The 16,897-nt window shown below is 34.8% G+C and overlaps 2 protein-coding genes and 1 long non-coding RNA gene across 3 annotated transcripts; 2 read left to right on the forward strand and 1 right to left on the reverse strand.

Moving 5' to 3' along the window:
• Window positions 1–2,462: 2,462 nt before the first annotated feature.
• Window positions 2,463–4,755, reverse strand: LOC142625822 (uncharacterized). The gene is made up of 3 exons (XR_012842409.1): window positions 4,463–4,755; window positions 3,047–3,185; window positions 2,463–2,916 (listed from the first exon to the last, which is right to left on the reverse strand). It is a non-coding gene; the product is annotated as an uncharacterized LOC142625822 (long non-coding RNA).
• Window positions 4,756–5,751: 996 nt separating this feature from the next.
• On the forward strand, window positions 5,752–8,961 carry LOC142625793 (peptide methionine sulfoxide reductase A5). Its single transcript, XM_075799517.1, has 4 exons — window positions 5,752–6,149; window positions 7,612–7,724; window positions 7,808–7,952; window positions 8,622–8,961. Exons 1-4 carry the CDS (start codon window positions 5,859–5,861, stop codon window positions 8,817–8,819), a joined length of 747 nt encoding a protein of 248 aa, XP_075655632.1. The 5' UTR covers window positions 5,752–5,858; the 3' UTR covers window positions 8,820–8,961.
• Window positions 8,962–10,675: 1,714 nt separating this feature from the next.
• Window positions 10,676–12,660, forward strand: LOC142625792 (large ribosomal subunit protein uL2x). The gene is made up of 2 exons (XM_075799516.1): window positions 10,676–11,200; window positions 12,084–12,660. The coding sequence occupies exons 1-2, from the start codon at window positions 10,761–10,763 to the stop codon at window positions 12,424–12,426; spliced, it is 783 nt and encodes a 260-aa protein (XP_075655631.1). The 5' UTR covers window positions 10,676–10,760; the 3' UTR covers window positions 12,427–12,660.
• The last annotated feature ends 4,237 nt before the right edge of the window (window positions 12,661–16,897 follow it).

The raw sequence follows: 16,897 nt of genomic DNA on the forward strand, positions 1-16,897 counted from the left end.
CAGCCTCACAGAAGTCGCAAGAGCACTGTTACAACCAACGTCATGTGTGCATGTGACCATGACATGCGGTTTACGTATGTCCATGGTGGTTGGGAGGGAAGTGCCAACGATTCAAGAGTGTTTGAAGAAGCTATTAAAGACCCGAAGCTATTAAAGACCCGAAGCATGGCTTCCCATGGCCACCGGAAGGTATGCGTCTTTATCTTAAATTCTGCCTCATATGTATTGCAGCCTTTAAATTTTCACTACTACAAGCAAGCAGCAGCTAGTCCTCTGTTTCTGTGACCAAGTTGTGATTGAAAATGAGAATTGTATATTGATTGAAGTAATCTGTACATATATATACTAAAGGACCCAAAACAGAGCTGTAACTCTTCATATCTGCTACACTGGTGTGGCAGCTACTACGATTAAAAAAATGGTGTTTGAATGGAGCACAAATTATAAGCATGAATTGAATTTGTTAGCTGTGTTGCCCATTGCTAACGAGAACAAAGTTATTTATAACAAGGATTGATGGTCAATGCAATATGTAGTAAAAATTCTTACTTTGCAAGTTCTTGGTGAGTCATGATTTTGGCTTTGAGTTAAGTTTGATCTACAATAAAACAATGGTGTTTTTCAATGGGAACACAGATAATAAGCACTTTATCTTTTAAAGGTATAACTATGTTATTTGAATTTGTTAGTGGTTGTTGCATGTTGCTGAAAAGAACAGAGTTATTTATAATTAGATACTAATACTTATCATGTATACTATCTATAACTAGATGCACTGAAATGGTATTGCACTTGTTTTGAATAATATAACAAACTCTACTTTTGTTCTTATAGATCGTCATTTACTGTGCTGCTTGAATTTTTTTTTTTTTTTTGGAAGTGGGAACAATGGTTTTATCAAATTTTCAAATAAGAAAAAAGCTTCACTTATTTTCTCTGAAGTTTGCATTCAAGTCTGTGATCCACTGTCAATTTTTATTGCAAAGTCACATATCACTAGTTTCGGAAGTATGGTACATTATTTGATGAAGAGAGATTATAGGATGGGAGCTTAAGTTTTAGCTACTTACATAATATGTTAGGGACAACACGATAGTCTATCTGATATCCATTATAATATTCAAACAGTAAAAAGAAGGTAGGCCATGGTAGAAGAGGTGGTAAAAATTGATTATACTCAATACAATAGTCTATCACCTGCTGCACTAGTGTGGCAGCTCTGGTGCACTATTTGCTGCAATGTGTTACATGGTTCCTTTGCTTAGAATATAGCTATTCTGTTGATTATTTTACTGATTTAATCCCCTAATTATTACTGATTTAGATATGCTATTCTTGTAGGTTCCTATTACTTGGTTGATTCATTGGTGCATCATTTCTTCCACCACATAAGGCCACCTAATATCATGCCCAAGAATTCAGGAGGAGGAGTACTAGGCAACCAAAATCAGGGAAAGAGTTGTTTAACTATAGACAATCTTCATTGTGCATGGTGATTGAGAGGGCTTTTGGAGTCCTAAAGGCTCGCTTTCCCATCTTGAGCAACATGGCGAAGTATAAGCAATATCGTCAACGTTTGGTTGTTTCTTCGTGTTGTGCATTTGCATAATTTTATACGCATCAATAATCGAAGAGATGTACTGTTTAACATGTGGGAGAACCTTGATGTTGATAGGGATGATATGCAAACTGGAAACAATAGGGATTCTCCTGAGTTGAGTGCAAATGCTGAAAGGAGGCATGTGAGGGAAATGTCTAATGCAGCGAAGAGAGCAATGGGTGAATTCACGAATGATATGAGTGACCGCATGTGGGACGAGTACGTGCGAAGTCGACGTTGATGGTTGGCATGTCTAAGGATTCACCCTTTTTGTTGGGACTTTTGTATAGAGATAATACCCATTCTTATGACTTTTTGTTGGGACTTTTGCATAGGTCTAGGTACCGTGACTAGAAGTCATTTAGCATGATACATGATGCATTCTTTTGGACAACATGATGCATTCTTTTGTAAATTTAGATTAATTGTGGACATGCTTATATGTAATGGCTAATGTCAATAACTTATTGACATTTTTGATGTAATTCTCTTTGGCAATTTTAAAGTAGGTGTATGTAATACCTATTGGTAATGCAAGTACAGGTGGACATGCTTATATGCATTTTGTATGTAACACTTTTTCGCAATGGAGTATTTTTCAAGGACCATATATTGTGTATGTGATATGGTTACAGGTGGATAATTATGTATGTGACATGTATGCGATATGTATGTAATATGTGTATGTGATATGGTTACAGACAGTTTTAGTCTTCTGTGAAGGGCTTGGACCATCAAACATCAAAAAATATTGCCACTATTATAAGGAAATTTTACATTACTTAATTGCATACTATGAAATGCATAAAGTAGATCACCATAAAAAAAAAAAAAAAATGCATAACACACGTGATCAGTAATATACATAACATAGGTGACGGTGTGTTATATCGCCCTGTAAAATATATAGGAACTCAAAACAATGCATGTAATCATTAATGTACATAACACACGTGACCGTAAATGGGTCATGGCAGACGCAGTTGCGTATGGCCATGGCCCCCAAAAACAATAGAGAATACAAAATAAACCCCAACTACAGTCCAAGACAAAAGTAAAGCTAGCCTATACTTGTAGACCTTGTCTTCAGCAATCCGAAGTGCGAGCTTAGTTTTTTCAGCCTTGCGCTATACTATCCTTAATTGCTCCCGTGTTTCTGCTTCCATTGAATGAGCCTCATCCCTTTCATTTTTTGCAGCCGCTGCCTCGGCCTTATATCTCATAAACCTTTCATGGACAAGTGGTGTTGTTGCACGGCAACGTGGGCATGTGTTCTTGTCCAACCATTTGAAGAACTTACATGCCTAATCGGAGTCCTACATACAACATTGAAGGACACAATAAATGTTTTGCATGATGCTAAAAAATGAATATAATATATAAAAGTTATAACAATCTTTATGATAATAATTAGAAAAACAAATAAAAGAATCACGTAATACTAACTGGCGACCAATGCTGACATCCATAGAACCGCCTACCAAAATTACGGATAGATAGGGAGGTCCTTTCCACACACCGATCCATATCGCACATATAACCGCTAGAAGTGGACTCATAAGTAGTGGCAGAAGACATTCCACTACTGAAGAGTATAACAAAAAAGAAAAGAATAGATGTGTCATCCACTGCTCAAGACAAGGTGCTCAAAACATTCCACAGCTCAAGATAAGGTGTTCAATAAAAATTTTGTGGATCAATTCAGGTATAAACAGGGGTTTTGTATGTGTGTGTGTGTGTGTGTGTGTGTGTGTGTGTTGTGCCCTTAAATTTTGGACAAAAGCTTGGTTGTTGTGCCCTTAAAAATCATGTTGTGTTTGATAACTCAAGTTCTTAGCTGCTTGCATTTGAATTATGGCTGACTTTTAGCTTTACTTAATTGGAAATTGAAAACAGTGTTTGATGTAGAAATTATGGGTTGATTGGAGTTTAAACGCAGAAAGTATTGAGAATTAGGTTTGAGATTTAATAGACTAATAGATATGTTCAGAAGTCTGATTTCCAGCTGAATAAACCATCAAAATATCCAGCTGAATGAAAAAACACATAAAAGAAGCTTTTAAGTTCAAAGCTTGAATCCAAACTCCAAAGATTTTTTTTTTTTAATATGCGGACTTGAATCTAAAGATATACAAAATGTAAATGCATCATAGATTCATCCTCCTTCAGTTTTCATTGTTCTCGGCTTCCTTTTTAAGAAATCAGTAACAAAAATTTATCATCATGCCATTAGCTATAATCAAGATGCCTCATAAGTACTTTAAAGAATGTTGGTTCAAAACAAGGTTGTAAGACACAAGGGATGCTGTTGATAGAGTCTGTTTTCGTGTTAAATCCTCTATAATATACTTCAAACTGTATATCTTCGTTTTGAACTTTTAGACAAGTTTATACGAAAAAAAAAAGCCAACTCCATACTCCAATACACACAGAACCACACTATACTCCAATACACACAATCACAGCACATCGAATCAGGGACCCTAAACCATTGTGTTTTTCGTAAAAAGTTTTTCCATCTATAATAGAAAAGTACCAAATAGGATTGGGGTATTTTCAGGGTAATATTACTTTAGCAAATAAAAATTTGAACACAATGTAAACAATCCAGAAAATCTGTAATAGATTCAAAGCCTCTAAACCATCTATTTGAAAGGGTAAGCATAATAATAACATATAAACAAAAAACAAACCAAAAATACTTCTCGTTTATTATTTTCTCACCAACTAAACAACAGGGAAAAACACAGGCAAAGCAGAAATAGTGCTAAAATCTAACTGTTTTCTCAAAACTCAAATGCCAAACACACAAATCAGATAAAGAAACAAGCTGAAAGAGTACAAAAAGGGATGAGGTAGCACCTGATTGGGTCGGTGGAGATCGTCCGTAACAAAATGGGGAAATGGGTCACGTTTCTTTATGCTCGTCGGCTCTGCTAGGTCACGACGGAGGAAATGGCGCCGCCGGTACACGTCGGAGAGATGGGTGTTGTTCACTGGTGACGATCCTAACGAGACGAGGCGAGGGAGCTTCTGAAATTTTTATGGGTTCGGGTTTAGGTTTTGGGAGAGGTACTTTGTTGAAGGGATGAAGGGGAAATGAGAAGTGAAGGAAATGGGAAATAGTGTCCGCGGGTAGGCTAACAGAAGGGTCTGACTTGGTGATTAGGTATGGGTCCCATAAAAAAGGTTGAAATATTTGAGTTATGTAAAGTGAAAACAGTGTCCAAACGGTGGGTAGTGAAAATTGGTGTATTTTGAGTGATGAGTGACGAAAATTGAGTGATGAAAAAAAACTAACCAAACAAGCCATAATTGGTTGTGTAGGCGAGATTCCTTAAATCTTGTATTCAACCAAATTTTTTTTAATAGAAAAATACTTTACTAATTTTTTTTTAAAGAGATAAGGATTTTTACTAAAGATAAATTTTGGCTACAAACTTGATTATAGCCAAGAGCTACAACAACACTCAATATATATATATATATATATATATATATTGTTGAATGTGGATTTTCACAAACCAACTATTGGATTACAATTTTTTATATCCTTCATGTTTATAAAATTTCCAGAAAATAAAAGTTCAATAATTATGTCATCAATCAATTATTTAAATTGCAAATTTTTATAGTATAAAATTATGCATAAAAAATTAGTTTATAGATTGAATAGTAAGTAGCATCTAATTAATACGAAATTTGGCATAAATGTTAAGAATATAAAGAACATGCAATTTAACAGTTATATTTTCAAAGTATGTAGTTATGTTAATTTTTTAATAAAAGTTGTAGCCTTAAACTACAACCAAGTTTGTAGTCAAACTTTAACCTTAAAGTAATTGGATCCTTTACTCCCATAAATATTTATTTTAAATATAAATTTGGATCCCTTACTACTTTTTTTTTTTAATTATAAACAAGAGATTTAAGATATTGGCATGAGATTTCGAGCCCAGTATCTCTTGAATATCATAAGCCCAAATAACCACTAAGCCAATTTTACATACATCAATTAGTTATTACTAAAATGGACCCTTCGGTTTTGAATGGGCTGTTTGCCCATTGAACGCGGGCTTCTTTCTACGTTGGGCTTAAAACCAAAACCAGAAACAAAAACAAAACCAAAAAAATCCAAGCCGAACTCTAATCTAATTTTTTCCCGTGTGAATCATTTTCCCTCAGAATTCCGTTTCGAAAATTAACGATTCTCATAACTGCGAATTTGACCAGCTCTCTCTGGGAATCTGATAAGCCAATGGTTTCTTTACAGAGCAGAGGCAATCTATTAATCTTTCTTCTCCTCACCATATGCGTGATTGATAAAGCACAATGCATCAGAATTCCGGATCGGATTTCGGAACCCACGAGGGACCCTCCGAGCCAGCAGCCCTTGAAAACAGCGGTTTTCGCGCTCGGAAGCTTTTGGAGGTCCGAATCCGTGTTCGGGTGCTTGAATGGGGTCGTGCGGACCACGGTCGGTTATGCCGGCGGATCCAAATCCAACCCGGAGTACCGAAGCTTGGCCGATCACGCCGAGTCCGTCCAGGTCTCTCAACCCCCAAATTCCTCTCTTTTTGGGCTTCTTTTTTTTTCATGGAATTTCTGTAATATAATTCTACATTGGTTTGTTAATTGTTACTGGTTTCATATTGAGCTTGAGCTCATAGCTAAATTAGATTTTACATGTTTAAGTTTTGTTCATGTTCCTCTTGAACAAGTTTAAGCTTGTTCTTGTAACTTTTGCTTTTCCTATATCTAGTGTCTAGGACTAAAATTATCAATGCATTATAGATAATAATTCGATATGATATGAACTTATTTACAAACTAACACAATCCAATCTCAAGTCCATGTAAGTATATTTTTTATACATGGAGTACATTTACATGTACTATACTCTTGAGCTTGTTTGTGAACACGTTATTATGTTTGAGCTTGGCTTATTTAATATTCGAGCCTAAAATTAGGCTTGAGATTAACTCATTTTCCAAATTAATGATCATAAACAAGCTTTTTTGAGCTGTTCATAATTGACTTGGTTAATTTATAGCCTTATTTGTTGCTGGATTAATAAGGGTACTAGTCAACTCGTTGTATGAAATTCTCTAGGACGGACATTTTAGAAGCATGTTGGAAAAAATTATTCAATGTGAGAGCTATATTGGAATTTTTTGGCGAGTCAGGAATGATCATATCATATGGATTTTTCTCTTTTCGGTGGAATTCATGGCCATATCATATGGCTCATAGCGTTAGGGACTAGCTTGAGTGTGAGTGAATTGATGGATTATTCTACTTATTTGTGCACTATTTATGGTGGAGACATGGAGTCGAAAACAATTGATAGGTGATTTGTCCACGGCTCATTTTCAAGTGGTTTAATTGCCTTGGCCTCTTAGGAGATACTCATTAGAGAGTGGCATATCATTAACATTAATAGGGGGGAAAATGAGTCATTTGGATCATTCCACGTGTATTGTGAAGATTTTTTGTGAGCTCCAGCTTTAAATTCTAGATAACAGTGTTACACTTTGTTTGGCATTTTTAATAGAATTAAACATTTTCTTCTGAGGAATTCAATACATACCATCTGTATGTAATGTCTTCATCCCTATCGAACAAATTGTTATTTCAAGTTTAACTTTGTTTAAAACTTTACTGTTGCATATCTCTAGGTGTTGTATGCCTAAATCCTGTATTAGAAGTTCAGTCATCTACTGACTCTGTTAGCCTAAATTTGACTGGTGTATTTTGAACTCTTCCTTGTTAAATTGTACATGAACTGGGTTCACCATTGCCAATTGTATCTGTTTTGGGTTGGCATGTAAAGAAGGCTGGCCGTTGGAGCTACATTTACTTTGGATTTTGAATAGGGATTGTTGTCTCATTTGCTTTCATACCACTTATCTATGTGCTTCTCACTTGGTGTTTATTATATTGCGTTTTCTTTTTCTGTTTGAATGATAAAGAAGTTTGTCTAATATAGCTTTTTTTTATCACTGTAAAAGGTTGAGTATGATCCCAGGCTGATTAGCTTTAAACAACTTTTGGAGGTTTTCTGGTCCAGTCATGATTCTAGGCAAGTATTTGGGCAAGGTCCTGATGTGGGTAGCCAATACAGGTAACATTGATGACCCCTCCAAAAGCAGATCCGTACTTCATAGAGACCTAATACTTACCAGCGAACTTCCCATATTTTAACAGGTCTATTATATTTACTAATGGAACTGAAGAGTCTAGAATGGCTGCTATCAGCAAAGAAAGAGAGCAAACTAAGTCAAGGAGCAGCATTGTGACTACTCAGATTCAACAGCTGGGAACGTTTTATCCCGCAGAGCCTGAACATCAGGTTTAGTATTTTGAATTATTGTATGATATTTAATATAAATTTTGTGGCTGATCTTCTAACTGTATAACCATTTAAATCATCACACTGCTAAGTCCTCCCAGATTTCTGGTGGTGGAGCACTTAGGATGGTCTGTGAATTTGAATTTTAGAGTTGGATATAAATAGATGTGATTATGCAAAATGCCGTTTTCTTTAAAACTTCTGTTTATGAAACTAACTTCTGTGAATTTGGTGGTGAGCTAACTTCTGTTTATGAAACTAATCTTTATTTTTTCATTATGTGGTGGCAATCATGATTAGAAGTGGATATGTTTAGCATCTGAATTTTGGAACATTTATGAGGTTTCAAAATTTGGGTTTTGCTCATTTTTTTCATATTACTGAAAAAGGCCTGTGATAGTCTCACTTTTTTGGGGTTTGGAATTTGACCATCGTTTATGAAGTGATTTGTTTACGTGAGTCTGCTGTAGTTTTGTGTAGAAACTCTACTTTCACTACTCAGTTGTCATTTATACATTCATTAAAAGACCATTGCTGAGATATATTTTTTGACTTTGAAAGATGGGAAGTCATGTAGGATTGGTAAATTCTGAAATTGCTTTATCAGATGTTAATTTCAACAATCTTTATTGAATGTCTGATCAACTTTCCATCTTCTAAAAATTTCAGAAATTTGAGCTCAAGCGAAATCCCTTCTTTCTTCAACTAATTGGAAACCTGCCAGAAGAGGAGCTCGAGAGGTCAAGTCTAGCCACAAAGCTTAATGGCTATGCTGCAGAACTTTGCCCTCCAAGGGTTCAGAAGCAGATTGATGCAAAAATAAATGACATTATGAGAAAAGGTTGGCCCATTTTAAGAGAATTGTAGTTTAGTCTTTTGGGGTATTAACTTTAGACAAATATGCTTCAGCTGACAAGCTCCTGTGATCGCACAACAATCAATTTGGGCAATTTGCTGGAGCATGCTGAATAGTTGGAAATTACTTATTACAAGCTATTGGAAAGACGAGCTAACTGAGTTCATTGATTCAACCAGCAGGCAACAGGTATTAGATATATAAGTGCCCCTCAAATTTTACTAGTGGAATTTGCTATTTGGTTGATGGATATGTTAACCTCATAGGCATGCGATAACAGTTCACTGTCAAATCTTTGGTTTGTGTAATTATTAATTTGAATAAGATTTGTCCTTTTCTTCTACCTGAGCGTGATTGTGTTTCTTATATCTGAGCCTTGGCTACATTTGGTGGTGTTGTTAAAATTGTCATTAAAAGGACTCTTTTTTTTGGAGTCTTTGTTTTGATTGGACGACTTGAAACATTAGATAAATTGCATTCATATGGGCTATTGGGTTTCCGTACGAGTAAAATTGCACCGCAATGGCTTTCACATCTGCTCTTAGAACATTGTCCCTTGGTTATGTAACTTTTGTTCTGCGAGCCAACGCAAGAAAGAAGAGTTTTGGAGTCTATCCATAAGGAAGCTTTTTTTTAAAATTAAAATTTATCCCATCCTTGTACTTTTATTTCTTCTATTAACAAGTGGAGAAAGTCAATCACAATCCAGCAATCTTTTTTTGATAATCACAATCCAGCAATCTAATCGAGAAGTAATGGCTGCGCAAAGCGAGAAAACAGATCTTCCCTAGTGTGGAAGCATTGCCGGCACGAAGTGGTCTTGTTAGAGAAAATAGACCTTCTACCCACTCGCAGTGATTGTCTCACACATTTCGCTCAAAGAGATGTGAGTCCGATAACTAACTAATTAGAATTGCACAAGTCAATAATGAGAACAACGGAGCACAATAGATACTTTATTGAGGTCCGTAACCAAATTAGAGTCTCACAAGTGCGAATACTTTTAAGTTAACAAGGCGTTAATGCGCTTATAAGCATAGACAGATAACCTCTGAATTTCAAGAATGAGAGAACATATGTCTTTGGTTTGATGGATGAGTGTGTGCCCATTACAAAGAAATGTTTCCTTATTTATACATAAATCTTAACAATGCCAAGTATTGCATCACAATTAACTCATTTCCCTAATCTTCTTTCACTAAAACTTTTCCAAAATCTACAAAAGTAATCACTCCTCTTGTTCACATGCATTGTTTATTATTTTTGTACAAAGAAAAGTTCTTTTTACTCACTGAGGCAAGGAACTATCATAAACATTCAAGTCATTGTCACATGTTCTTCTTGAATAGACACGCGAAATATTTATCTAGCTTAGGTAATCATTCTAACTTAGCTTCCTTTTAATTATTGTGCAAGGGACTATCGTAAACGTTTGTGTGGTTGTTATATGTTTTTCTTGAATAGACATATAAGAACTATTTTTGTAGTTTAGGTAATTATACCAACTTGGATTCCAATAAAATAACGCTACTTGTCTCTCTATTTAAAGATTTTACGTTACTGTTATTATTTCAGATAAAGTCTTCATATTATTGTTACTATATCAGATAATATGATTAAAAGTTCTGGAGTCATACAGATTAAGCCATGCGTAATCCAATTGAGAATTAATTAAAAAAAAAAGGTTGGTAGAAAGAATTAATTCATGATATAATACTGCTGTTAGTTTGTTACTAAATTGGACCTTTTCTGTCTTGAATGGCCATTTTGCCTAGGGAATATGGGCTTCCTTTTCGTACCTTTTTTTCTCATTCGGGAAAGCCCGAATTCGGGCCCATTGATAAAATATATAGGGTCTCTTCCCTCTAAACCCTAATTCCCTGTTGGTACACGCATTTTGTCTGAGTCGGCCGTCACCAGCAGACAGAGGCAGAGGACAGAGAAAAAGTAGCATGGGTCGTGTAATCAGAGCTCAGCGTAAGGGTGCTGGGTCTGTGTTCAAGTCCCATACCCACCATCGCAAGGGACCAGCAAGGTTCCGCAGCCTCGACTTTGGTGAGCGCAATGGGTATCTTAAGGGTGTGGTCACTGAGATCATTCATGACCCGGGTCGCGGTGCACCGCTCGCCCGGATCACTTTCCGCCACCCCTTCCGATACAAGAAGCAGAACGAGCTATTCGTGGCCGCCGAGGGTATGTACACTGGTCAGTTCGTGTATTGTGGGAAAAAGGCTACTCTTGTTGTTGGCAATGTGTTGCCTCTCAGATCTATCCCTGAAGGAGCTGTGGTTTGCAACGTTGAGCACCACGTTGGTGACCGTGGTGTCTTCGCTAGGTGTTCTGGTGATTACGCTATTGTCATTAGTCACAACCCTGATAACGACACTAGCAGGTCTATCTCCTTTGCCGTTTAAGATTAATTGTTTATATAGTTGCATTTTGTACAAAATGTCTTTTTCAATGTATTGCTTTTGATTGATTACTTTTCTAATAGTTTTGTTGTTGGTTCTAATATGAATTGCTTGAGTGAGCTATGCGTTTTTGCCCAAATGTTCTAACTACTACTCCTTACATAGAATGGCATATGTTTGCTTTCGATGAAAAAGCTTATTCATCTTCTGTTATGTGGCTATTTTGTGAATGCTTAGTACCTTTGTGAATGATCTGTTTGATTAATGTTTACTCTTCTTGCATAACTCGAAACTTTTGGTCATATGGTTCGGTTATTTGGTAGACATTTGTTGATATAGAGACTAGAGAGTCTTTAATCTTCTTTGAAATGAAATTCATTGCAAAAAGATAAATAATATAATGGTTGGAATGTTGGGTTCCTCATAAGACCGTGGGAAAGAGAAGGGGACTAGGGACTATAGGTTTACCACTCCATTCCCATATATTCATAAGATTCTGATCATTGCAGCTCCATGTTGTTGCACTGAACCAATATTACCAATTTGCAAACTGATATGATGTATTTATCATCTTCTATATATATATATATATAGAGAGAGAGAGAGAGAGAGAGGGAGAGAGAGAGAGAGAGAGAGAGAGAGAATTCTTGTATTGTTTGTACCTTAAAGATTGTGATGCTTTTTATAGTTGCTTTGTATGTTTATGTGAAATACTGACTACTTAGCACAATTTGCGTCTTTAGCATGTTCTTTTAAACATCTAAATTTGATTACTTTTTCTAAACTTGTGCGAATACATGACTTCTTGTGCTGACACCATCTATATAGCTGATCACCGGATTGTCTGTTTACTCAATTTATCAGGGTCAAACTCCCATCTGGTGCTAAGAAGATTGTTCCAAGTGGCTGCCGAGCTATGATTGGGCAAGTTGCCGGTGGAGGGAGAACTGAGAAGCCCCTTCTCAAGGCTGGTAATGCTTATCACAAGTTCAGAGTGAAGAGAAATTGCTGGCCTAAGGTACGTGGTGTGGCAATGAACCCAGTGGAGCATCCTCATGGAGGAGGTAACCACCAGCATATTGGACATGCAAGCACTGTTAGGCGTGATGCACCTCCTGGTCAAAAGGTTGGGCTCATTGCTGCAAGGAGGACTGGTCGACTCAGAGGACAAGCGGCTGCTACTGCTTCTAAGGCCGATAAGGCATAAGGGTGCTTAGAGATTATTATTCTTTTTTTTTTTTCTGTTAATTGTGTCTTTTAGAAATCTGGATTTTCCCATAGTAGATTAAAATCTAGACTAGCTGGTGAGCTTTGTTGCAGAAATTTTGTTTGGGTTGTGATAAACACCTTATCTATTACATTTGGTTGATGCACTCTCTGAAATTAGTCCAAATTCACTTTGTATTTCCGCTGAATGGATGAAGAGAACTCTTCACTGATACTATTTGAGTGTGGATTGTGCTTTATGCCAATTCTTTTCTTTGGAAACTCTGAAAGTTGCAATAAATTGTGGGACATTATGGTGGGGGGAGTGTCAGATACTCAGATGTGTTGTTGTGGCCACAATGGAGGTATGGTGGTTATCTCCGTTCTGCTTCACAGATGCTGAAATTCAGATGTTATAAAAGTGTCACATTGATTGATAGAGAAGCCCAATTTATCATTGGGACTTGCCCTTTATTAGCATAAGGTTGTGACTTTGAGCTATTCTTTCTTCTGCTTGAGAAATTTAGGTAGACGGGGCAAATGGTCCGGTAGGGTTGGGTCAATCGGATTGTGAGTCAAAATAGATTTGGATTGTGAGTCAAAATAGATTTGGTTAGAATGAGTCATTTTATGTGGTTAAAAATGGGATTGTGAGTCAAAATGGATTTGGTTAGAATGAGTCATTTTATGTGGTTAAAAATGGGTTTGAGTTGCTGGTTTGGTCGGGTTGGGTTGACTTGTATTTTTTACATGATTCTTTTTTTTTTCTTTTTTTTTTTTTTTAATTTATTCAGAGAAACATGTATTTGTTATTTGGAAAGTCACGTAACAAATTACTTGACGTCAAATACATTACTTTAAATTCACCACTTATATCAAGAATGAGCTCAAGTAAACAAATTAATTCTTATTCAATAAACTTAAAATTATACAAATCTTAACGTTATTAACCAAAGCAAAATAGCACAAAGATAAATAACATAAATATACAAGTTTTATTTCTACACAATATCAATGTCTCAAAACATAAAACAAAATTAAAAATGACTCATTGAATAACTCATTTGACAAAGAATAAATATTGATAAGAAATTTACAATTATGAAAATTAATTATATAATCTATTATCAATCATGGTAGGCGCTTTATTTCAGTTTGAGAATATATATTAAAATTTGATTATTTATTAATTTCTATATGGTCTCTTTTATGTATATTATGTCATTGTTAAGTAACACATACTAATTTATTTTGAAATGCCGTTTATTTTATATATGAATTGTTATAAAATAGGCCTAAGAATTTATAATTCATGTTAATTTCATTGATATTTTGACTTCACACTTTTCAAACTTATAAATGTTTTTCACACATGTCTATAATGTTAAATATATGTTTTTAACTCTACTGTAACTAAATTATCTTAGTATTTACTTTACAATTTAATATCTAAAAATCTTTAATAATTATAGAGTGCATTAACCATTTATCTTTCAATTTATTTGCATGCAATTATGTAAAAGTCTCAATTGTTTCCTTAAAACTCGTAACAAACAATTAAACCAATATTTTCTTTATTTTATTTTTATCTTTTAGCAAAAAAAAAAAATTATTTGTTCGGGTCATGGGTTGGGTCAAGTTATGGGTTAACCCGTTTTTTCTTTGATTCAAAAAATTCAGGTTTGGGTGAGATATTTTTGGATTGGGTTAGCAAATTCTGACTAGTTTTGTCATGTCTAATTTTAGGGTCTCTTGTTTTGTTATGGGACTTAAATGCTTTGGCATGATTGACATGATTCTCTAGGAACACTTTGGATAACAAATTAATAGTAAAAGAAAGAAAATAAAATAAAACAAGTCAAGGGAAAAAGGAAAAGAAAGTTGATGTCAAAAATTAAGTTTTTGAGTCCATCTAAAGGATTGATAAAGCTTGATAAGATTTTTAAAGTTGATTCTATAAAATAAATTGCAGTTTGCTATTGTCTCTATTAAATGAAGGATAAACTTTGGTTGTAGACTAAGACTACAATTTTAGTATTTTACTCAATATATTTTTATTGTATATGATTTTTTTTTCTTAAAGCCTAGTGCTTGCAAAATTTTCAGAAAATTAAAGATTAATAGTAAATAGCGTCTAATTAGCACAAATTTGTCAAGTGTTAAGAGTATAAAAAACATGCAATCTAACTATTAAATATTCAAAATATGTAATTAAGTTGTATCCTTATGTTACAATCAAGTTTGCAACTAAAATTTGTCCTTCAATAAATTACTGACTTTTTTTTTTGGAGTAGATGAAGAAATTACATGCAATCACTTGACAATAAAACAAAATTATTGTAATTTGGTAGCCTAACTTTATATATATATTTATATATATATATATAGAGAGAGAGAGAGGGGGGGGGGGGGTTAGGTTAAAGTTATACATGGAACATGGTGTAATTCTAAGCTTAATAATTTTTTATTGAATACAAATTTACTGTTGGATTTGATTTTTTTTCTTACACCCTAAATGTTTGAAAAAATTTAAGATGATCTAAAATCAATAACTATGTTATTGATCAAATACTTAAATATATAAATCTTCTTTTTTATATACAAGATAGAATTTCTACTATAGCTTAATTTAAGTGTATATGTGTGTGAAGTTTATTCTTAAAGACTTGAACTCCGGCTCTTACCCACTACACCCCACACCCCACAAGCATTTATACTTGTAATCTAAATTTCTACTATAAAATTAAATATTGTACACATATAATAAATGCATTTTTTTCATATTTATTATTTATTCTATTTAAAATTACTTCTGATGAATCTCTATAAGATTTATATAAGAAATAATGATTTAGATGTAACATTCTTGCTTAAATTAATTTTCTTTGGCAACAATTAAAGCTACGTAAAGCTAAAAGCAAATTGAATTAAACACAATCAAGAATATCAAAGATATGGTCACAATTTATGTAAAGTTTATTTTTTTATTTTTTTATTTGATAAACACACACACACACACACATAGGGGAAAGGGGATGAGATAAGGTAATACACTCACATACCAACACCAAAACTGCATGTGGCAGTTAGTGTCGCAGAGTAAGTGATAAACCCCTTCTCAATATCACACCTTACCGATGTGGGATGACTTAACAACAATTAGTATCTTTTTTTATTTGATAAACACACACACACACACACAAACAAACACATAGGAGAAGGAGGATGAGATAAGGGAATACACTCACACGTCAACACCGAAACTGCATGCGGCAGTTAGTATCGCAGAGTAAGTGATAAACCCCTTCTCAATATCACACCTTACGGATATGGGATGACTTAACAACACTGAGTATCTTTTTTTATTTGATAAACACACACACACACGCACATATATAGGGGAAGGATGATGAAATAAGGGAATACACTCACACGCCAACATCAAAACTGCATGCGGCAGTTAGTGTCGCGGAGCAAGTGATAAACCCCTTCTCAATATCACATCTTACCGATGTAAGATGACTTAACAACACTGAGTATATTTTTTTATTAGATAAACATACACACACACGCACGCACACACACATATATAAGTAAAGGGGATGAGATAAGAGAATACATTCACACGGCAATACCAAAACTGCATGCGGCAATTAGTGTAGGAACAATATATTAAATTATCTAATTAAATTCAAACATATAGTTGCAATGGCCAATCAAGCAACTCTCTCTCTCTCTCTCTCTCTCTCTCTCTCTCTCTCTCTCTCTCTCTCTCTCTCTCTCTCTCTCTCTCTCTCTCTCTCTCTCTCTCTCTCTCTCTCTCTCTCTCTCTCTCTCTCTCTCTGAGGGCATTTCAAGATGCTTTTTACATTTGCAACATTGACACAAAACCAGCAGCAACATTAGTTAAGTCAACAACCCCAATCCTCTTGTAACTATTAACTAATTAATTAGCTAATTAGATGATTGTTTTGAGTATTAACCAATAGGATTTAGACAATTTTCAATCATCTAGAAGGATCGGTTTTTGTACGTGATTAAAAATAAGACTCGAGAGATTTTATTTGAGAACTTTGTGTTCTTTGCAGAGGTGCCTAATCATCTATCAATGTGTTTTAAGCAACTCACCTTTCATCTAATTCTAAATCATATCACAACCCATCACCTTCCTTGCATTGACTTGGTATAAGAGCTTAGAAACAATGAAATGGTTGAGTTGCTTAAAGCAATCAACAGGTGGATATGCACCTCTACAAGAACCAACAGTTCCAAAATAGCAAACAATTCATTTAATTACCAAAACGGATTGCAGAATGCGAGACTACGTGTATTTATACAACTAGTTTGAAACTAGCAGGCACTCACTGTTTGAAACTAGTAGCCACTTGGATGAGTGCCAAGTGTCCTAATCCTAATAGCTATAGGTTAAAAATCATTTAACTAACAGACTAATCAGATACAAAATGGTAAGA

Source organism: Castanea sativa, chromosome 2 (genome assembly GCF_040712315.1).
Source record: "Castanea sativa cultivar Marrone di Chiusa Pesio chromosome 2, ASM4071231v1".
NCBI lineage: Eukaryota > Viridiplantae > Streptophyta > Magnoliopsida > Fagales > Fagaceae > Castanea > Castanea sativa.